Source organism: Eleginops maclovinus, chromosome 21, assembly GCF_036324505.1.
Source record: "Eleginops maclovinus isolate JMC-PN-2008 ecotype Puerto Natales chromosome 21, JC_Emac_rtc_rv5, whole genome shotgun sequence".
Taxonomy (NCBI): Eukaryota; Metazoa; Chordata; class Actinopteri; order Perciformes; family Eleginopidae; genus Eleginops; species Eleginops maclovinus.
This window is the reverse complement of record NC_086369.1, coordinates 15,922,432-15,942,591: the sequence shown is the minus strand read 5'-3', so window position 1 is coordinate 15,942,591 and position 20,160 is coordinate 15,922,432. Positions and strand designations below refer to the sequence as shown.

At 43.2% G+C, this 20,160-nt stretch overlaps 1 protein-coding gene across 2 annotated transcripts in view; it reads left to right on the top strand.

Moving 5' to 3' along the window:
• Positions 1 to 408: 408 nt before the first annotated feature.
• The window catches only part of dok6 (docking protein 6), a 36,930-nt gene continuing 17,178 nt past the window's right edge, over positions 409 to 20,160 (top strand). Inside the window, exon 1 of one of the 2 annotated variants that reach the window (XM_063912682.1) lies at positions 409 to 656. In XM_063912682.1, coding sequence (XP_063768752.1) covers positions 591 to 656 — 66 coding nt within the window. In that variant the 5' untranslated portion in view covers positions 409 to 590. Of the gene's footprint in view, positions 657 to 14,846; positions 15,132 to 20,160 lie in introns of those variants that run through there. The other variant, XM_063912684.1, reaches the window with a different exon arrangement.

The window sequence follows — 20,160 nt, the reverse complement described above, 5'->3', positions numbered from 1 at the left end:
AGGGGGGGAATAAAAGGAATGAAGCAATCAAATAGTCTTTTAAAGTAAGAGAGTGGTTTATGTAAGTTAAAATAGGACTTTTTAATGGAGAAGGGTCATATTTAATATAGGAGTTAAAATCATCCTAAATAATATTTTTTCCACAGCTATACTCTTTCAGGATTTATAATGGAATTTTAGGCTGTTTTTGTTTAGTTCTGTATTATTTTTGACTATTGGTAACCTGTTGCCACTAAGTCATTGTAATATTTAACAGCAGAGTTTTCCTGCCAATAGATGGTTGCACCCTCCTTTAATGAAGCTCCTTCCCTCTGCAGGTTCCCTCCCCCACCCCCCTCGCAGTTTCTGGGATGGTGTGGTCCAGGAAGCTCTCCTCCTCCTCTCTCTCTCTCTCCTCGGAGGATCAGCTGACTGAATGGTATCTCCCTGCTCGGATGGATCGCTCCTCTGAAGCCGGGCAGGTCTCCCACCGCCGGATGTCTCCCCCACCAGCGACCCTCCAGTAGAGACACTCCCGCTGCACACAAACACACACTGGGAGAGATTACTCTGTGTTATTTCCCTCCCCGGGCAGGAAGCCTCCCCTCAGCATGGCTTCCAACTTCAACGACATAGTGAAGCAGGGATACGTGAGGATACGGAGCAAGAAGCTGGGGGTGAGTACTGTTGCACTTGCTGTCTGAGGGTGAGGAGGGGGGACGGAGGAGGAAGAGGAGTTCCAGTTGTTTGTCTTTAACATCAGGGGCGTCTGGATCAGGACCGACAGCCGTCCTGCAGATCAGAGCAAGTTTCTCTCCGGGCACAAACACACTTGTGCACACACTCACATGCTGTGCGAAGTGTGCACGAGTGACCGGTTGACAGCTGCTGTCATGTGCTTGTAGTTGTGAATCATTTCCTCCTTTATTCTCAGCTTCCAGACTTTCATTGAGAAAGTTAAAGTATATTTCTGGAGGAACAAAGGACTAAACTGCCCATAAGGAGATACACATGCTATTATAAACAGCCATTGAAGGACTGTGTTAAAGTATTATGACAGACATTAAATGCCTCATAACTACCTTTAATAAGGTCACTTACAATTGAGCACCACAGGCTATAAGTGTCTTTATTATAGGGATAATTAAAATGGGTTTTATGGATCTTAGGGTGTGCATTATAATTGGAAAGCTGCAGCGATTAGTTAATAGAATACACAGACATATTTTATGATGGATTGATCCTTAACGTAATTCTTTCCATGCTAAAATGTCAGAAAAATCTTCTTGCAGCCAAAATAAAGTGGATTTATTTCGATTTTGTACAAAAGCAAGATATTCAGAGACATATTTTGGATTTTAGAGGAACTACGATGGAGATGTTTCGCTATTTCTGACATTTTATAGACTATCTGGAGAATAATCTGCAGATGAATAGATAATGAAACTAGCCTAATAGGGATACTGGGGAAGCTGTACACACAGCCCAATCATCCCTGACTGTTCTCCTCTTTATAAATTATTCCCAGTATTGAGAGGTCTCACTGGATTCAGTGTGATGGCAGCTCCTGATAATGGCTCTCCATTGAGGTACATAAGGGAGAGAAATGGCTGGTCTGCTTAAATTGAAATGAACGATATATATTCAATTATGAGCGCCTTATTGTCTGACTCATAGAGCCATCTGCTTTTGTTCATGCTTCCGGCTCATTACGCCAGCGGAGCGGGAACACTCCCTCTCTCTGATGAAGTGTGATGATGAAGGCTAATGAAGTCTGACTGCCTCCTCTCATCATCACCTGGCTGCAGCGCCATCACTCCACCTTTGTTTGTGCCATCAGGACATCATACCGGATTAATTGTTGTAGAGGAAGAGGAACCTTAGCTGCCCCTAAACACAAGCTGCTCTCACAAATGAAAGTACATGTCCCTGTTAACATGCAAAGCAGCTGTTGCACACAGTTGGCTCAGTGTCTTTACTGCATTGAAACTAATGCATGTAAGGGATACCATATAGGATTAATCGTTGTAGTAAAAGGAAACTTAACTGCTCCCAACACAAGCTTGACTTCTTGCTTATGCTCGATAAAAAGAGGTAGTGCATAGTAGGGATAGCTTGCATACAGTTGGCAGGGTTATTTACTTCTTGCTTGTGGTGTTGCATATTAAGGATTACATACTGTATAGGATTAATTGATGTGTATTAATAGGAACCTTAACTGCCCCTAGCTTGATTAAACAATGAAAGACATTCGTCATCGTTAGCATGCAAATCATTTTGTTTACTTTTTGCATATGCTATTAGCAAGATGCATTCAGGAAACGAGGCTAGTGCATGTTGGGAATACCATTAGCTAACCCTAACTGCCCCGAACACACGCTGGAATCCATAAATGAAAATACATCTGTTGTTGTTAAGATGCAAATTAGCTTGCTAACAGTGAGCACGGTGTATTTCCTTCTCCTGTGTGCTATTAGCTTAATGCATTCTGGGAAAAAGAGGTCGAGCATGTGAGGAATTTCATATTAGATGTTTCATTGTGTTAGGGTCAGCCTTTACAAGCTGCAATGAAAGACTTGTTGTTACCATGCAGTTTAGTTTGCTTACATACAGTTGGAGTGGTTTATTTACCTTTTGCATATGCTATTATTAAGATCAGGAAAAGTGTAAGGGTTGGACAACATCGATATTATCTCAATATCATGATGAGAAGAGGTGTTGTCTTTGATGTTTGGATGTCTTCATTTGGCGCGTGTTGTGGTTTAAAAGCTGCATTACAGTAACGTGGTGTCATCTTCTGAACTCACAAGACTGTTCCATGCGCTCTTATTGTTTGTATTTACCAACTTAGTCATTAAACACACATTTAGGATGGAACATCTGTGTGTACAACTACAATACCATCCCAATATCATAGTATAATATTTAAAACCCCTAACCAAATGAAACCCTTACGTATCCAACCCTTACTGCTGAAATGAGCACTGAGTAGTCCAAACATTGGTTTATAAGGGATAATAAATGCAGATGTATGACAGAGGTAATGCTACAGTGGTACAGAGAGGATGCTCCTTCTCTTCCTGCTGTTTGTGGAGGAAGAAACAGTTGGTGTCCTGCTCGCCCACTCCTCTGCCTCGCTGCTGTTTCATCACAGAGAGCCGTGCAGCGCTGGCCTCAGAGGACCCAGGTGTGGGAAGACAGAAAATATTCTCCTGTCCACACTGGGGTTAGCTATTCCAGGCCCATTCTCCATCAGAAAGAGGGAGGTTTCCGTGTGCCACCTCTTTACTCCTCCGTGGGGAGATGATCGCGGATTCATTTCAAGTGTTTTTGTGTCGATGGAAAAGTGTGACGTGCGTGGGCTGACTGGAAAAAATATACATCTGCGTGGAGGGGATGACACTTAGAGTCGTTGTTGTGTAGCATCTTCTTGAGCGTCGATTTTGATTATGTTTCTGCTTTTGACTCAACAGCTCAATAGTGTTTATGGCTGGAAAGAGATGCTTGAGACAGAACAGAAGGGACGTTCAGACAGATTTTAGACACAAGCTGCTTCGCTTTTAGGATTCCTCACCGAGGAAACACTGCCAAACGTGCAGCATACTGTAGATCTGCATCCAATGGTCCCATATGTGTCTGGAGTAGGAAAGGTTTTAATACTCTGGGTTTGATTACTGAACAAGTATAGGATGTATTTCCTCAAATACCTACTACTTACTCTCTTCATTTGATGCCAGTAGAGCTGCGTTCAACCCTTCTTTTCAAGGAGAAATTATTCTTAGTTTGCTTTCTAAAATGAAATGGATTAAAGTAGGGAACATTACAATCTTCTAAAGCCTAAGATGACATCTTCAAATCCCTTGATTACTCTTCGAAAAGCCCCAGACCCAGGCATATTCAGATTTAATAATAGAGGACAAAGCTTTAGAGAAATTAATCTTCGTCTTCTGCTAAACCGACAGTTGTTTTCGGACAGTTTTTGGACATTTAGTGCCTCAGACACATTTCAGTTTGGTACCAGAAAAGCACTCAAGCTGCGTTCCAGACAATTTTACCCAGTTGGAGTTTCCAGCTTCCGACCTGCAGGCGTTCCAGATGCACGACGCCCAACGCAAACAGAAGACATGGCTGACCGTGACATGCTGATGTTTCTTTGGCAAGTGCGCAGTGCAGACTCAGCTTCTTCAGGGCCATTATTAACATTTTCCTGAGTATGTTTTGTGCAGAGATTGTAACCAGCTAGCATTGGCATCAGTTTACCTGCAGGGGAATACACTTTATTTTGCCTCTAGATGATGGTTAGACATCTGCTTTTTTGTGAGGTTGAGGTGGATGATTTTGACCCAACTTTACAAGGAACTCTAAACTCAAATGTCTGACTCTTTCTGGCAGGATGTGGTACATTCCTCCATTGGACTAGTCTGTAAAGTGAGGCTTGAAGCCCTGCAGCCCCACCTGGCAGGCGGCAGAAAGGTCCTGCCTGTTTTCCCCATCATGTGCTACTTTTAAACGCTTTTCTTTAGTGCCTTAAAGGTCTTTCAAATATCACATATCAAGGCTTTGCATCACAGATGACCTTCTAGCGGTCCCGCCCCGGCTCTCCATTGCCATTTAAAATGTATTATACATTATATTTTGTATTAGAAAGCAGCACAGTCCAATGGTTTCCTTTATGCGATATTAAAGTGGCCGCTCCAACACGGCCCAGCTCATCAGCATCTGTCAATATGATTGGCTCGTTTCCAAACCCTGTCATGTGTGAAGGCCGTGAGGTCCGTGTGTGTTCTGCAGAGTGATCACCGTCAGGGACGCTTTCTCCCCGGGACATTTGTTTTGTTTTTTCACCACCGGCAACGATTCCCAACATTAGCCAACTTCTTTGTCTCTTTGTTGGCCGCGCAGACAACGCCGCAGTGTTCTTGAATGCACAAGTACTCTCTTCCCTTCCTCACATCCCCTCCTCTTCCTCACCTCTTCCCCTTCTATTCTCTCACCTCACGTCTCACCTGTACTCCCCACGCTTCACAGTGTCTCTCTCACCCCCTCCCCATCTCCTCTTTTCTTCCCCTTTATCTGGATATCTCCCTCACCTCATCCTCCCTTTACTCTCTCACCATTCTCTCCTTCACTGGTTTGCAGACAGCTGAGAGACTGAGCACAAAAGCGTCCCATTCATCACCCCACGCTGCACCCTCCATAACCCCAACAGGCCATTCCCCCCCGACACAATCCACACACACACACACACACACACACACACACACACACACACACACACACACACACACACACACACACACACACACACACACACACACACACACACACGCTCCCGACAAACAAGTAAACAGTCTGCTGCCAGAGAACAGTGTGTGGATTCTCAATTAATTTTAATCCCGTGGCTTTGTACCGGACTGTCTTCTTCTCTTTGCTACATGAAGACAGAATGAGTGCCAAAAACAAGTCTCTCTGCACCGAGGGAAACCACAGAATCTGGCACAAGGTTTTCCTTTCTCGCTTTAGAGATGCTATCAGCGGGATGGGCTCCTCTTGAGCTGAATAAACTGACCTTTGAGTAATTTGTGCGTCAGCCAAAGCAGGCACATGTTTCCAAGGTTAACCGTGGCTCTGGTAAATAGAAAAGGTCAGCTGTGGAATATTTCTCCTCCGTCTGTCCAACGTTCTTAACAAAAAATCATTCTCCTTTAGCTGCAGGTGTGTGTGTGTGTGTGTGTGTGTGTGTGTGTGTGTGTGTGTGTGTGTGTGTGTGTGTGTGTGTGTGTGTGTGTGTGTGTGTGTGTGTGTGTGTGTGTGTGTGTGTGTGTGTGTGTGTGTGTGTGTGTGTCATTCAGCTCTCCATTCACAAACAGGTTTGTATTAACACTTCAAAGGAACACGATCCGGTGTCGGCCCTGAGGTGAAGTGTGTAATACTTTAAGAATAACGCTTCGCCCTCACACTTCACACGTGGATAATACTTGTTGGAAATTCATTTATCTCTTTGTAACCAAAGCAACACCACCCCAAAATAAACAATGCATGCAGTAAACATAACACTGACGTCTTTTACATACGGGTGCATGCAGATATTGTTGTTTTAGAGCGTGTTAATGAACTCTATTGGTTTATTCCACCACAAATAACTGTTGTTAGATGCAGAGACAGCTATAAATGTTTGAGTTTTTAATCACCAATATGTTCTGTAGCCCTGATTTAATCCCCTACTTAAGGTCAACTATTTAAGTGTCATTTTAGTTCGAGTGGTTTTGCTGGTTTTAGCTCAATTCAAGCTTATTCTTTAGTTTAAAACGTCAAATGTACTCAATTCTAGTTTGTTTTTCTGCAGAATTTACCTCCATGTCTGCAGAGTTGTGTGATAATTCACTATGGATGCATGAGAACATGTGACCTCATTTGTTATTATAAACACATTGGTTAAGCAGCTTTAAAGATAAGAAGATGGTGATATTTTTGGAGGCTGGAGCCCTTGACGTGCACTCTCCCAGATTTAGTGTTATGCACAATAGTTGAAAACATCCCCCATTCCTCTTCCAGCTACAACCAACAGTGAGCTGGAAAACATCTGTGAGACTCTGGTCATGTTATGGTGAAGGTGCAGACCGGTAGCCTAAGGATGAATATTATATATAATGTTCTGTAATTCAGGCGAGCATGAGTAAAGTCGTAAGGACACAGTTGTGCTCAGAGTGCAGTTGTTGGTCGGAGCAGACAAACACATTAAAAATGCGTTCTGTCGGCCCAGGACGAGGAGCGGGGGAAACACAATCAGACAAAAGTGTGGCTGTAAACAAATAATCAGTAAAGCAATAACCGCGCCGCAGACTGTGAGCTATTTATCTTCAAACACAAGGATATCATTTGCACAGAGACGGCTTACTCTCCTCTTTTCAGATTTACAGAAGTGTTCCGGGTTTAAAATGACTTTCTTTGCGAGGGAACCATTTCATATGTACAGTTTGTTTTGGGAAACAAGTGACAGCTAGTGTAGCTCGGGACGTATTGGAACCTTGCCGCATTCAGCTTTGGGTGGAAATGTTGTCAAAAGCACTCAGGAACTGACATTAAGGAGCGCTTGTAAACTGTTGTGGTTGTGGTTACTCCCCTGTTCTCTACAGAAGTGTTTCGGGGTTTTAAAATGACTTTTTAACGAGGGAAACATTTCACAATATTGGGGAGAATAGCCGTCTCTAATTTAAGAGCTAAAAAACAGTGACATCTCGTGTAGCTCGGGACTTATTGGACTTTGCCTCCTTCAGTTTTACCGTCTGGTTTCACAGAATTGAAATGTGTGACAACAGTTAAAACTGCCTTTAAGGAGCGCTTGTAATTTGTTTTGACATCAAATGACATGCTGGAATATTCCTACCAGTCACACTGGCTCTGTGGTTGGACTGGAGAGTTCATGCATCTTCCCATCTTTGCTCTATTGGGAAAGGAATTAGGATTTTAAACACGACAGTTAAAGGATATTCCCTTTTAGAGCTAGGATTGGATATCAGAAAGGCTGCAATGATTTAGATAATTGATCAGTGTTTTTTATAGAAATAATGCCACACATCATCAGAAACTATGGATTAAATTAGCAAAACTAAATGAGTTTTAATCACCTTTCGGCTCTCCACAGTTTAATGAAAATGATCGACTGCGATATTAGCTTTTAAGGTTAATAGAAATCTCTGCTGCGTATCAGATCAAGTGCCAAAATGAATGGCAAAGTGCAATTAAATGGGATGTTTTAGGGTGTTGGTTGGACAAAATAAATATTTATAAAGGCTTGCGTCCATAAAAACAATCTAAACAGTGGGCGTTTGGAAACCTTTCACACCCGGGTCTGATGCTAAGCTTGCAGTTTACAGACACAGACACTAATGGAGCAAATAGAGCCTCTTCCATCCATTAAATATGAGGAGAACATTTAGATTTATCACTCTTTTAAGTACTTTTTTGGACCAAGTCGTGCTCTCCTCCCATCCCTGCCTAAATACCTATTAACTGTTTTGTCTCCCTCAGCTGTTTCTGTCTCACAGAGTGTGTGTTTGTGGCCTTGAGGTGGACAGTTTGTATTGTCATGGTGTGTGTGGGTGTGTTCCCCCCTTTAGACGCAAAGAGAACAATGTGTCTATTGTCGGAGACGGCCGTTTAAGATAGGGTCCTGCCACTTCTGTGCACTCACGTTTAACAATGACAGGCCGTCCTGAGCGGTGCATTCAGGGGATTTTTCAGTGGAGCGTAGAAAGACAGAATTGTGGAAAGAAATCTCATTAAATCCATTAGAAATCATTGGATTTCTACCTCAAATAGCCACAATTCCTTCTGATTCCCTAACACAAATTGCTGTTTTTAATAAGCCTTGTTTATACGTGTGCCTTGTGTCTGATTGTAGCCTCCTCCCATCTCTTCTGGTGATAGATGCTATTCGATTGGGTGCATTAACTCTCAGATATGCAGAGCTGTACGTCGTGTGGTCGTTTCCTCTCGTTTCCATCAGCCCCCTCCATCAGACACAGACCTGAAGACAGATCGCCGGCTCTTATTGGCCCTGATGAATTGCATCTGGAGCGGGATGTGGGAGCAACACCTCGACCATCGTTATTCATTCTATTATAAAGCCGCTTTCATAAATAAATCTGGGCCCGGACTCCACTTGAACATTTCAACTCATTGATTCCCGTTGTTCCTCATCATCAGGAAAGCTTTTTGCCGTGGACAGATGTTGAAGTTGTTCCTAATGCATAAAACCCAATTGAATGAAAGGAAAAGCTACTTAGTAATAATAATGCCTTTGCATAAACTCTCTTCTGTCCTCCCTCAGTGTCCTGACATCCTTCTTTCAATCACAGCAACTTCTGTGATCCCCTCTCGCTGTATTGCTTCTGTTTCGGCCTGTGATCCGAACACAAACACATGTCACGTCAAGCTGCCGCTGTCCAGAACAGCTTTGTGTTCCCCCATGTTTTTCTGATGAGCTGCTTTTGTAAAGTGCAAAGTTCTCTAATCCCATCGGGGGGGGAGTCACAGCTCGATGGGAGAGGACTCTCCTCGTGGCTATTTAATCTTTCCAATCCCTGCAGAACCGACAACAGACGGGACACTCCATTCATAAGTTAGAGTTCAGAGAACAAATCCTTATTCCCCTTCGCTCTGTCTTTGAATATTTATAGCATATCATCTAAAGCAGCTTCATCAGTAAAGTCAGGATGTCAGTTTCAATTAAATTAGCTTCAAAAGCCATTAACCAATAACTTATCGGTCATTTCTTTTAAAGAAGACGCACATTTACAGCTTTCCATGGCCTCAATTAGCTGTGGTGTATTATTTCAAATGAAGATCTATTTAGAAATGCGACTCCTTTTCCGTTTCATGTTGTAAATCTGTTCTTATTTTGACTTTGCTGAAGGTTATTGTCACATTTTGATCACTTCAGTTGATCCTTATAGACTCACAGCTGTGCATCCTGTCTAAAAAATCCCAAATAGGCGACTGTATGCCAAAGGTGATAATATGTTAGTGGCATGTTTGCTCTCGTGTCTGCTGCCACCGTGTGGCCTAAAAGGGTACGACGATTTAAAAATGCAACAAAATCAAAGCTAAAAATCTGACAGGCTGTTCTTAGTCAATGTTAATTCATATTTAACCCATGGGGTCATGCTAGGACACAGATGTGGGTAGTATGGTTAAGATGTTTTAAATGAATTGGGCGCAATTAATATCTTTAATAAATTATAAAAAGATTCCCTCACATGAACTACCGTAAAATGCACATGTGATTTTAAGGTGATTATATTCTGCTCCATATTCAGGTCTGTCTGAGCCACATGTATCCCCCTCCCTGGTGGATTTACAGTCTTAGTGGTACTGTATTATTCGCTACTTTGTGCAGATCCTCTGGAGACTCACCTATAAAACAGCCGAGGAATCTATCATAGCTCCATTAACACTCCTGCTTCATCCTCCTCTCCTCGCCTTCCTCCCCTCATTAATCAACACACCGGCCCTCGGGGCTGTGCTCTGCAGCTATGCTCACTTTCACTGTGTGTGTGTGTGTGTGTGTGTGTGTGTGTGTGTGTGTGTGTGTGTGTGTGTATGTGTGTGTGTGTGTGTGTGTGTGTGTGTGTGTGTGTGTGTGTGTGTGTGTGTGTGTGTGTGTGTGTAGACCCAGTATGTGGATATGTAGTTGCAGTTGTGTACATGCACAGGTGTTATGTGTCAGATGTGTGAAAATCCATTTCCCAGAGCATTATTTTTCTGTTGCATTGCATTTAGGACAAAAAATGGGAAAACTGTTATTGTATTTTATATACAAGTTGTCAAATATATAAATATTAGTTGAACTTAAATGGGTTTTGTAATGACCAATGCCTATATTCATAGAGCAGGGCAGCCAAACGATCAATTGTTCTTTTGAAGTGCTTTTGTTGCATAACACGAAATCACATTTTACATTTTTATTGAACAATGTTATTGGTTTCACTATCTCAGTCACTCTGAATGCAAAGCACTTATTTTGTATTATTTTAATCTATTTATTAAAAACCTTTCCACAGGTTATCAAAAAGTAAACATTGAGGAACAAACTTTTGACAAAAAATCAAAAAATAGATTTGAGATTTAATGAACTTGACAAAAGCATCACCTGAATTCTTGATGTGAGACCACAAACACTTATAAATAAAGCTAAATAAACATGTAAGGGTACTGGTGTTGGCTCAGGGAAATACTATCACTTGTATCATAGTAAAACCCGTCTTAAAATGTGTCCAGATGAAGTAATTCCTGGAGAAAAGTCGTCCCTCCTCCCTTTAATATTTGACTCACGATCTATAATGAGTTCTTCCCCTGCTGTTACCTTTCATCAGCCTGCTTGCCAGGCACATTGAGTACAGTGTGCTCCAAAGATAGCCTCAGCTGTGTTTCTGTGTGTGTTAAGGGGCTTGTCGGGTTCTTAATTTACTCAGTGCGTTGCATAGGTAAACATTATTATGGCCTTGCTAAAATAATGAAATATAATACCTGATCTGCTTCAAAATGCAAGCAAATAGCCGTGTTTGCTCGTGTTGATTAGCCGAGGCTGCCGGGTAAACAAGGCTGTTTTATGTGGCACTAATTGTCAGGCTGTGTATTATTAATGTGTTGTTGGAAACACCTTGACCTTGTGCTGGTCGGGGGGGGGGGGGGATCTGTCTGTGTGGGTTTGTTTGGAGATGTTCTCCGGGGGTTTCTTTTAATAGTAAGGAGGGGACAGTTTGGTACCTGCCCAGCTCTGAAGCTACAGCTGACTCTCACGTTGCTTTTTTTAATTCACACTCTCATCCTAATGACCTCGAGTGGAGGCCGAGGCAATCTGATCCCCTTTCTATTTCTATTAAACAGCTTTTAATATTTCCACCAAGAATTATTGTTCTGGGAATGAATTTTGGATAAGGTCTGCCAAGGGAAATGGAGCACACAATGGCAGCCTTGGCAGCGGCACTTTGAGCAGATCATTTAAAGGTCATAACGGAGGAAATAATGGCTCTTAAGAGGCATAAAACAATTGAAAACATGAGGTTATTAAAGATATTATATAATGGAACAAGAAGAGATAATATGGTAAACTTTTGACCCGTCATTAATCTTTATCCACGTTGTGTGAATGCTTTTTAATGGAGAAACTGGGCTTAAAATAGCCCCCCGTTTAATGTCACAAACGCGCCTGAATGAAGGGCTTCTGAGCAGAGGTGGTTTCTTCTGTCACTGTAGACGCTTTCGAGCGTTGAACAGTGGGAATAAGATGCGTTCGATGAGTTATATTTGGTTTTTGTCCAATTTAAATGAAGTTAAATTCCTGTTTCTGCCAAGGAAGTCTAGTGGCTTTGAGGGCAGCCTACGAATTGTATGTTTTAGATTGTAAACATCCTTTTATAAGTCCAAATTCACTCATTATCTATAGCAATATGGTGTAAGAAGAGGGGGAAATGAGCGTGTCTATCTGGCAGTCGATTGAATCAAACACAGATTATGACCTCTCCCACTGAACACAGAAGACATGTTTTAGATGTGTTGTCCAGTTGTTGAGGGGCTTTAAGCACGCAATCAGATTAGGACTGGAACTAAAGTAATTCTGAAGTTGAGAGCACACATTGGGATCAACATTACACCCCCCCCCCCTCTTAATGTTCCCAGTTGTTCGCTCACATCTCGGAGAAATGAAGTGATAATTGCATTCCTTAAAGATTTCATGCTGAGACAACGAATCACAGCACACTTATTTCCAAGGGAGTGTGTTCTTAGGGAGGCAATGAGACACAAACTATCCGAGCCCCGTCTTTGGCACTGAAGTAAACTGAAGCCCAATCCTCTTTGATTTGCAGCCTGTGCCGAGTTGGTTCCAGGGAGCAGAAATCTCTTTTGGTTGTGAGGGAATAGTTGTTGCAGACACAGCTAACCGTATCAGAGGAGCAGCTCGAACATCAGTGAGCGAGTACCTCTTTAGAATTAATCCTCGCGGGGTGGGGGGTGGGTGACTGCACCAATGCATGAGGATTACTGCTTTTAGGGCCTCTGATGAATTTCAAATAACAAACGCTTCGCACACACTGTCCTGGAAAACGCTCTTTCGTTTCATAATACCCCGCTAAAGGGTTCTCCGGAAACCCCTGGCACCCCTCTCCACTTCACCGTCTTTATTTATATGATGATGAAGTGGTCAGCTAATGCTAATTAAGCCGGCCATTTGGTGGAGTTGCGTCATGGTGGCTCCTTTCATCCTCCTACTTTATATTCTCTTCCCACAGAGGCTGCTCGGCCACTTCTGAGGCTCTCCATCCTTCCTGCAGACCCTCACCTGTTGGCCTAGTTGCTAATTTAGCTCGTGTAGAAGCCGGTGGCGGCGTGAGCACCGACATACCAAAGTGAAAAATAACACTTTGCCCACCCGGGTTTGCATGCATGCAGATGACACTCTTTATTTATGCATTTATCTCAGATTAACATTCAGCCTGGCTCGAGGAAACCGTGCCGGACAACTCATTCCCGTCTCGTAGGAAACAACACGCCGCTGTATTGCTGCTTTTTCTGTCTCCGGGGGTCTCAGCATGCTCGTCGCCGAGGGTATTCTGCTGTAGTCAAATCCCTCTTTGCCTTGTACATAGATTAAATGGAAATTGCTTGTGTGTGTGTGTGTGTGTGTGTGTGTGTGTGTGTGTGTGTGTGTGTGTGTGTGTGTGTGTGTGTGTGTGTGTGTGTGTGTGTGTGTGTGTGTGTGTGTGTGTGTGTGTGTGTGTGTGCAGAGGATTGCTGACTAAAGCGGTAATACATAAAGAGGTTTTGGATGAGGGACGGTTTAAAGGAGCATGCAATTGTCATAATGATGACTTAAAGCTTGATTGTCCCTCTGTTAAAGTGCTTCACAAATGCACCGCCTCGCATACTGTACCCGGCAGCGCCTGCCAACATCAGGGTCACAAAAATCAATAATATAGAAGATGGAGTAAAGTATTATAAACTGTGTTATGGGATTATGATTGCACTGTAATCCTTTGTCCCAGCTTTGTAAATTGTCAAAAAGAAGATGTGGGTTTCCTGCACACGCAACACATCCCCCTGTTTACAGCATCTCCTCCTCCCCCCTCCCTTATACCTGGGAGAGAAACCTCAATATTGACCTACATCTCCTGCAGAATAATTTGGGCGGCTATTTCTGTGCCATCCTTTAGAAAAAAAGCAGCCCTGCTTCAGTGTGTGACGGCTGGATTACACACCGTGTGTGACATTTTAACTTGTGTTTTGCTGCTCCAGGCTGCGCTGCTCAGCATGGGTCGAACATCTCCCCTGTCTCCCCCCCCACCCACACAGTAATGAGAAACAACAGCAGAAATAGTTCTTCCCCTGCACTCAACAAGGGTATTTGCATGACAATTGGAAGCAGGAAAACACTCAGTCTGGAGCTGGGTGCTTCTGTTGTGCTTAATTTGGGGAAAGGGAAGCAGAGGAAAGGTAGTGGACACAATCTGTCCTCCGAAATGACTCTTAGTGGAGGCTGCAGCCAGTTCCTCTGTCTATGCAACACTTACTTTCTCAGCATCTGCTCTCACAACCTGATCATCGTTTCCAACCCAAGCATGCTTTCTTATTCCAGCTTCCTCTTTCTGTTTCCTTCTCTCATGCTTTCTCTTCTTCTACCTTCTTCTACCCTTGAAGTCTTTGTCATGACCCAAAAAGGAAAAGTATCCTCGTTCCCAATCTGACAAAGATTTGTTGTCCTTCCTAAAGCCTCCAATGCCCCCCACCCACACAGCCGACGCCTCAACGCGGGAGAATAAGAGAGTTACTAATACTCTGATATTACATTTCGGGAGCAGTTTGGCACGTGCATGCTTGATGAGAATGTCCAATCAGGCGTAGACACAAGAAAGAGATGGGGAATTTGAGAGGAGAAATATAGAAGAGCGAGGGGGACGACAGAAGGGCAGGAGGAGGGAGACGAATCAGGCTCTGAGTGAGGAGTGTGTGTGTGTGTGTGTGTGTGTGTGTGTGTGTGTGTGTGTGTGTGTGTGTGTGTGTGTGTGTGTGTGTGTGTGTGTGTGTGTGTGTGTGTGTGTGTGTGTGTGTTTGGGGTGGAGTGGGGGGCAGTGATTACTTGCTGCTGAGGTAGCACTGCATTACACATGAGGATTTGGAATGGCCCAGATAAAGTAATCTATGATTAACTGGGGCGCGGCTGGCTCGCCACTCTGCAAACAGCTGTAGTCAGGAGCGAATTATGAAATTATGGGATGTCCAAACATTTGAGACGAGGCGGGATACATGTGTCCGTACAAGCAGGGGGGGGGATGTTGTGTATCAAGTCAAAAGGTGACAGCCGGCGACCGGGGATGAGAGTGACAGAGGACAAATGCTTTGAGAGGAGGATTGTTGAAATGCTGGAGGAGATCTGGGAGGATTTGGGTGAGGGGGGGAGGCAGGGGGGAGTGATTGCCGCGATGATTGCTGTAACAACTGTCCAACGGAATAACAAATCAAATTATAAAAGATGGACACCGTGGCACAGACCCCGCCGCCGTCTGGAATTGATTGTCTGCACCAGGAGGTCTGTCAGAGTCCATCAGGCATCATCATCGCCGCGGGAACGCTGAGCCATGCAGAATAGAGAGGTGCAGGAATGAGTCCTCAACGTGGAGATGAGTTAGCGTTTATGAACTTCCTGTTCTGTCTGCAGTTCAATGGTTTTCTGAGTGTGTTTTTGGTTGTGTGGTTAACACAAGTTGAAGAGACCCCGCCTTTAGCTTAGCGGTGGTGACGTGAAGTCATGTGACCGTGCTGTAGTTCCTTTATAGCCCAACATTAGCTCCTTTAGCTTAGCTTAGCGGTGGTGACGGTGAAGTCATGTGACCGTGCTGTAGTTCCTTTATAGCCCAACATTAGCCTGCCTTTAGCTTAGCGGTGGTGACGTGAAGTCATGTGACCGTGCTGCAGTTCCTTTATAGCCCAACATTAGCCTCCTTTAGCTTAGCGGTGGTGACGTGAAGTCATGTGACCGTGCTGTAGTTCCTTTATAGCCCAACATTAGCTTTGTGGTGGGTATAACGTGTGTTTTATTTATTGTCTTCTCCGTGATTACAAGGTTAAATATTTTGTTCAGTCAGAACCCGCTCAGTATTCAACATGCTAAGTGTGTAATCCTGCCTGTTATCACCACATCTGAGTGTTGCAGGACTGCTTTGATTGAAGGGCTCTCCACTCCTGTATTGTCAGTAAGTGCCGCAGCAATCATTTTCAAATCACGTTTGCTAGCACACATAAATCACAGAGAGACTACAAAGCCTTCCCACATTGTCCCTTTCTTGTTCAAATCAAATATCTTAGGAATAATGAACGTTGTGCGCCTCTGAGGTATTATGATTGTGTGCACTCCTGAGGATTCAGCAGGAAGCTATTTTTATTCCGCCCTGTGATTAGTCATTTACCTGAAGCAGGCTGTCATTGGAAATCTTTCCCGTGTCTTCAAACAGTTCATCCAAATGACAAGTGATTTCGCCTGTGGGGGGAAGCAAGGCCCATATTTTATTGAGAGGCGAGACAGCTCTTTAATAGCGCCAGAAGTTTGATAATGCCCCGTGAGGTGAATGGACAGAAATGACTAAACCATCAGTCATCACTCAGGTGTCCGGGTCCTAAATTCTCACAGTCATGGTTTAATACACTCTCATTTAATTAACGTTTACTGTCAGTACACCATAAAGCAGATTCATCACGCCGGAAAGACGTCATGTTTTCTGTTTGTTCGTCAGGATTACTGGAGGTCTACTTAGCATAGTTTTCATGACGCTTGTCCAAGGATAAACCCGTAGAAATGTGGAGTTGATCTGAAGTATTCTTTATTTTTCACTCATGAACCAGCCTTGGCACTCTCTTGACGCCCTTCTTGTTTTATATGTAGACAGATGTGAACCTTTTATTAGAGCCTATCCAAAAGTCTGCGTCCATCTGTGGTCGTATTTTGGCTCTAATCCGTCCCCCCCAAGTATCAGCGGTTGTCGTTGGTGTTGATGAAGTCACTGCGCAGACAGACCACACACTGCAGGGTGGAAATGCACCTTTGATGATGTAGAATCAAACAGAGGTGCACTTTGAGAAGAAAAAGCATTGCACACAATGTCTGCAGAATGAATACGTCCCTGATAACTATGTGCTCAATAATTCAACATCTTACATTTTTAGAGACAAAGTTACTATTTTCCCCATTCAGATTTCCTCAAGGTCAGTTCAATTGTATTGGTGGTGCTTCAGTGGAAACCCAAGTTTTTACATGTTCAAATTGTGGCTTGGTGCACCCGTCACTTCTACTCTCATGCTTCCCACTGCACCCACCAGTAGATGAGCACTTTGGAGTCACTTTCCACTGACCACACAAACAAAAACTCTGTGCAGTTGTTTGTGGCTGGAGATGCTTTCCATTGTCTGCTTTTTAATAATGTTGGTGCTTTTTCTTAGTGACAAAGTGCTGATACAACCAAAACATGTGCTCTGCAGCAACATGCATGTGTCCTGATTCTGAAAGTTTGCTGAAACTTGAGGATGTTTGGTAGTGTGAGTGGGAAAGACTGGACCAGCACGCAGTTGTATATTTGTATGGTTAAAAAAAACAATCCATGGCATCAAAAAGTACATCATTTCATGCAGTGTGTCTCTTAGGATCCTCCATTCACATGGAGAGAGCAGACCAACCTGTTTGCTGTCTCCTGAAACCTCTTATACCCCGTCACCTGCTGCCTGTGGCCAATCAGGGAGGCAGCTTCACCAGGTGGCATCAATCTGCCCTCGTTTGGATCTGAATTACAATCAATTGCACCTTGAGACAAGTGTTTTATCAAATGTAACCTCCCAAACAGGCATCATTTAAACATATACATTAGTAAAGAAGATAAATTAACGAGTACAAATCCCTTATTTTGGAAATAAATGGGTCAGTAGTACTTAAAGTGGCACATATGTCACAATACACTTCACATGTTATGACTGCAATCACTTGCACATTAAAAGTACAACATAAAGGCCATTTAACCGTAAAAAGGCACATTTTTCTCAGTCATTTCTGGTTTTGGCCTCTTTACCTTTGTATTAAGAATGGACAGAGATGAACCAAAGCTTACACACATGGAATATGGGAAATCCTTAAATTAAAGTTGAGTTTACTGTGCATATTTTAAAAACTCAAGCCTACTTTGTGTTATTGAGCAGAGCTAAACTATGGAGTGGAGGTGTAACATCTTTCACACGTCAGTAATCAGAGGACATTTCAAAGCAATAACAGGAGGTGATTTCAGTTTTCCCAGAAGCGTCCTCTTCATCACTCTGTTTTTTCCTGGAACTGGTGGTTAGATCTCGGTGCCAGGCGGCGTGCTCGTGGCATTAAATGAATTGCACCAAACCAGCAGAGAGTCTCTCATTCACGTCTATGTAATTACAATCAGAGCTGGAGTGTCTCTGAATGAGCCGGAGAATAGCAGCGCCTTCACAAAGCTCTGACGACTGTGGAACAGGAGAAATTAAGCCCTCTCCATTCATACCCTCCTGTTCTTATTATGCACCAGCTATCTCACTGCTTTGTGCTCGTATAATTGCTTAATCTGAGCAGAGCTTGGGTAGCGTACTTTGTGTGCAGGCAGCATTGCTTTGACTCACGCTCCCTAAAGGGAATTCATTTTAAAACTCCCAAACGTGGAAATGACCATTGTCAAAAGGGATTCAGATCTCTGCTAGTTTTTCTGTCAAAGCTGCGGCTATATATATATATATATGCATGATTATGGGTATAAATACAGTATGCTCGATGTGATTTTATCGCCTCTTTAGGTCCTTCGGCTCGTCTTGAAAGCCTTTTCTGGATGGTGGGAGTAGGGAATGATGGAGGGAGTGTTGTGCATCGTTTTGTGCAGTTTGCTGTTTATAATGGGCCTGGGCAACACTTAACTAGAATGGAGGCCCATCAAGGCGGCCCGATAAGGACCTAGGGATCCACTCTAGTCAATTACTGCAAAGTGCCAAGTTCAACTCAGCGGGCCCTTTATGAAGTACACCAGCTGAGTAAACAAATTAATCCACGGCTCCCCAACACAACATGCGGCCCGGGGCAATCATACATCAGGCAGACTGATCGCGGCTGTCTGCACCAGGAAATGGAAAGGTCCCACTATTAGAGACGGGAAACCACGCAGGACTCATGAGCTACTGGCCATCACACTCCCTCAGCCTCTAAACGGGGGTGTCTGGGCTCCTTACACCCCGACACACACCGGCTCTAAAGGGGAAAGTTATGTTTTGGAGTTACTGCTGCGGGGGAACTCACTGGAAGGATATTTATCTTTTTATTGATCCTCAGGGATGTCGCTGCCCGGAGAAAAACATGAATCTCTAAAGGTGGAGATTTCAATTCTGTTCGTAGGGAGGAAGTGTGTCTTGCTGACAATCTCCTAAACCAAAAAAGAAATGTTGCATCAGCTGAGAAATGTGTCGTATTGACGCCGAAAACATTCCTGAATCATGATGATTAGACACGGTTTACACGCTTTACTTCTCCTGTCCCACAATGACAGATGCATTTTTGCAAATAAGACTAACGGGAAAGCTGCAGAGAGATATTTTGTGTGTGTGTGTGTGTGTGTGCATTCATTAGTGTCATGATTTGACCTTGAAGTATTCCGATATACAACAATCTGTATTTGTGTCATCTTCAGCCCGTGGTTGGGTCAGACTGAGGTCCATAATCAATACTGTAATGTGCTGCACCACAGAGAGAAGCGTGTGTGTGTGTGTGTGTGTGTGTGTGTGTGTGTGTGTGTGTGTGTGTGTGTGTGTGTGTGTGTGTGTGTGTGTGTGTGTGTGTGTGTGTGTGTGTGTGTGTGTGTGTGTGTGTGTGTGTGTGTGTGTGTGTGTGTGTGTGTGTGTGTGTGTGTGTGTGTGTGCACCTGTTTTAAAAAAGCAAATTGCTCCCGGATAGAACTAAGGTGTAAAGTTTGTTTGAAGCCTTTCAGGATCACGGATAACTTGGAGAAAAATACACGTTTTAAAACATTGAATACGTGTATTTGTTTGTGTGCATGTAGAGTTTAAAGCCTGCAGTAGCAGAAGATTTCCATCATATTGCTTAATAAATAAAGGAGTGAATTCATTTTCAAATCTGAAAATAAAGAATAGATTCATCACTGAAACAACAAAATATTCAGTGTTTACTTTATGAATTAAGAACAGTAAAAGTAAATTAATAATTGTGTGTTTCCTAACCTACATTCCCTCTTTGCAAAATGTTTTCACTAATTCAATATATGTTTCCCGGCTGGTGCACTAAATCCACAAAATCAACACACAACAAATATAGTATTCCTGCTGATCCTTCGGCTGATCCGTTATCTGTTAGTCTGAGAAACTATTAAATAAGGAGTCATTGGAGTTGCCTTCGTCCAAATGAAAGCATTAACTGTGAGTGCAGCTGTCAGTATTATCTGAATACATTTATAATGGGTTCTTAATATTTGAACGAGATACGTTCCTTTAAATGTATTTTCAGATTGATTCACGAGGCTTCAGAAGTCTTCCGTTTGGAGCTTTTCTCTCAGCTGTATTAGTCCCAGATCAATGGAACACATTTGAGCTCCTTAGAAAAGTAAGCTTTGTTTGTTGGTG